Source organism: Muntiacus reevesi, chromosome 3, assembly GCF_963930625.1.
Source record: "Muntiacus reevesi chromosome 3, mMunRee1.1, whole genome shotgun sequence".
Classification (NCBI taxonomy): domain Eukaryota; kingdom Metazoa; phylum Chordata; class Mammalia; order Artiodactyla; family Cervidae; genus Muntiacus; species Muntiacus reevesi.
The window spans coordinates 178,337,088-178,339,488 of NC_089251.1; the positions used below are offsets into that span (position 1 = coordinate 178,337,088).

A 2,401-nucleotide genomic window follows, 5' to 3' on the forward strand; every position below is an offset into this window, starting at 1 on the left:
TTCCTCTGTCCATGGGATTCTCCAGGCAAGAATACTGGAGTGGGTTGCCATTTCCTTCTCCAGGGGATCTTTCTAACCCAGGGATCAAACCCAGTTCTCCTGAATTGCAGGTAGATCTTTACCGACTGAGCTACCAGGGAAGCCCTTCAACACTATAGGCAAGGGATAAATGTTTCTTAAATTAGATTAATTGATATGTACCATGTTATAAAACCAGCCCTTGAAGCAGAAAAACTATGAGGCTCAAAGAAATGCCAGTCACGGTCATCTACTCTTTTTTCCTTTTAAACTGACATCCCTTTTTGCTATAAAATACTAGAATTACTTCCTTTTCCTGTTCCTCTGAACTTCCCCCCCGCCCCCCACCCTCACTCGCCTTTCTCTTTCCTGTTAATCTGTACCTGTAAAGCTCTTGACAGATTTAAAAAAAGAAAAAGTATCTTAAATGCACTCTTTTGCTTCCCATATGATTATTTCTAATACACCATTAGGTTGTTCCACAAATCTGAAGGAGTATGCTATTTTTTCTTAGGTTCTAAAGATACCTTCAGTCATGGCAAAAATAATCTATTTATACTTCTTCCATCACACAGAAATCATTAGCTTCTACAAATAAGTGGACTCAGTAATTTTAGCACAGTTTAAATATACATTAGATATCAGTGGATAAAAACACTGAAAAATATGTTTTTATCTGTAAAGAATTTTTCAAATGCCCTAAAAACTTATACTTGATCATTATTGATTTGTGATAGACCTCAGACAAAAGGAAAACACTCTCCTTGCCTCATTAACAAGAAGCCTGTTTCAAATTTTCAAGAATCAATAGAGCTGAATCACTGATACTACGAGTACTGTCAATTTCAAATTGTTTGGGAGCCATAAAATAGAATCAGTAGTAAGAGAAAAACAACCAAATTCTTTGGGAAACTTTTGCTTCTTACTACTTCTGTAACCAAAGTATGTAGTTAGTGACAATATTTCTCAAAACACCCAAATGCTAAAAATCCCCTCTTAACATTCCTGCATTTCTTTCTCCTGTATCACCCAAGACATTCTGTTCTTTCCTTTAGATCTCCACTCATTAGGACATGACTATCTTATGAGGAAAAGGCTCTCAAGATTGTTATCTAATCTGTTTCTAAATCTCCTCTCAGCCTGGGTAACTTAATTATATGAATTAGGTGGGAATTCATCCCAGTCTTGAAGATCCTGCTTGCCCAGCATCCTGCAAGCACTTTCTTACTACCTAGTTTACTACATAGTTTGTGTTCTAAAAGAGCAGGAACAGAGCTAAAATATTGATCTGTCTTTCTTTGTCTAGCATATACCTTCTAGCACAGTCCTTCAATACAACTGTGCTGTTTTAAAAAAAAAATTCGAATTCACTTTAAACAAGACTCGAAGTGCAAGCTTTAGTTTACTCTCCTCGAATATTGTGAAACTTCTGCGAAGGATGAACGCCAAATCAAGCACTGGGAGTGGCAAATCTCATGGGAAAACAAGAGAAGACAATAAGAAAAAAAAAAAATGTGTAAGAGAACGGTGCCTTGAAACAGAAGAGGAAAAAAAAAGAAAGAGAGAAAAGAACCCAAGGAACAAACAAACAATCCCCACCACCACCACCACCACCACCAAACACTAAGGTGGGTTATCCCAAAGGCAGTGAGTAAAAGGCGAAAAACACAGAGTAAGGGGCAGTGGCAGGGCAAAGGGCACACATTTCACAACTGCAGAAATGTAAAGAGCCTTGGAGAAGGAAATGGCAACCCACTCCAGTCCTCTTGCCTGCAAAACCCCATGGATGGAGGAGCCTGGTAGGGGACAGTCCCTGGGGTCGCAAAGGATCGGACACGACTGAGCGACTTCACTTTCTTTCTTTAAAGAGCCTTCGAAGTTTGTCACCCCATACCCCGTCTCATGGTTGATCGAATCCTGGGCTGTGGTTTCTCCGCCTCTATTTTAGAAGCCAGACACCCCTCTCCCACCCCCTTCTTCCAATGCGCCTTGCCAAGAACGCTGTCACCCACCTCCAAGGACCGTGCCAAGGAAGATGCATTTCTTTTTGTGACGTTTCAGAAAATTCCACGCAGATCTAAGCATTTTCAGGCCCCCGGGGTGCGGGCTGTCTAGAGGGAAGGGATGATGGTCCACCAGGAAACCCTTTTTCTGTCGCCTGGCACGGACGACCGGGCTGGACGGCCGAGTCCTGCTCGGTGCTCTCCAGAAATCACAAAGGCGACTTTCCGCTGACACTGTTACCGGAGCGGGAAGGGGGCGTGGACTAGAGCTGAGCAGTTGCCCTTTTCTGTTGCTGCCGCAGCTCACTGGTCCGGGGCGCCCAGGTCCGTCCAGAATTCACTCCCGAGTGCCTCACCATTCGATTCCCCCGGAAACGACA

General features: G+C 42.8%; 1 protein-coding gene across 1 annotated transcript in view; it reads right to left on the reverse strand.

The window, feature by feature from the left end:
• Positions 1-2,269, reverse strand: part of PEX3 (peroxisomal biogenesis factor 3) — a 34,815-nt gene extending 32,546 nt beyond the window's left edge. The window contains exon 1 of the mRNA XM_065931230.1: positions 2,031-2,269. Within this exon, the coding sequence (XP_065787302.1) occupies positions 2,031-2,103 (73 nt within the window). The 5' untranslated portion in view covers positions 2,104-2,269. The remainder of the gene's footprint in view (positions 1-2,030) is intronic.
• Positions 2,270-2,401: the final 132 nt, after the last annotated feature.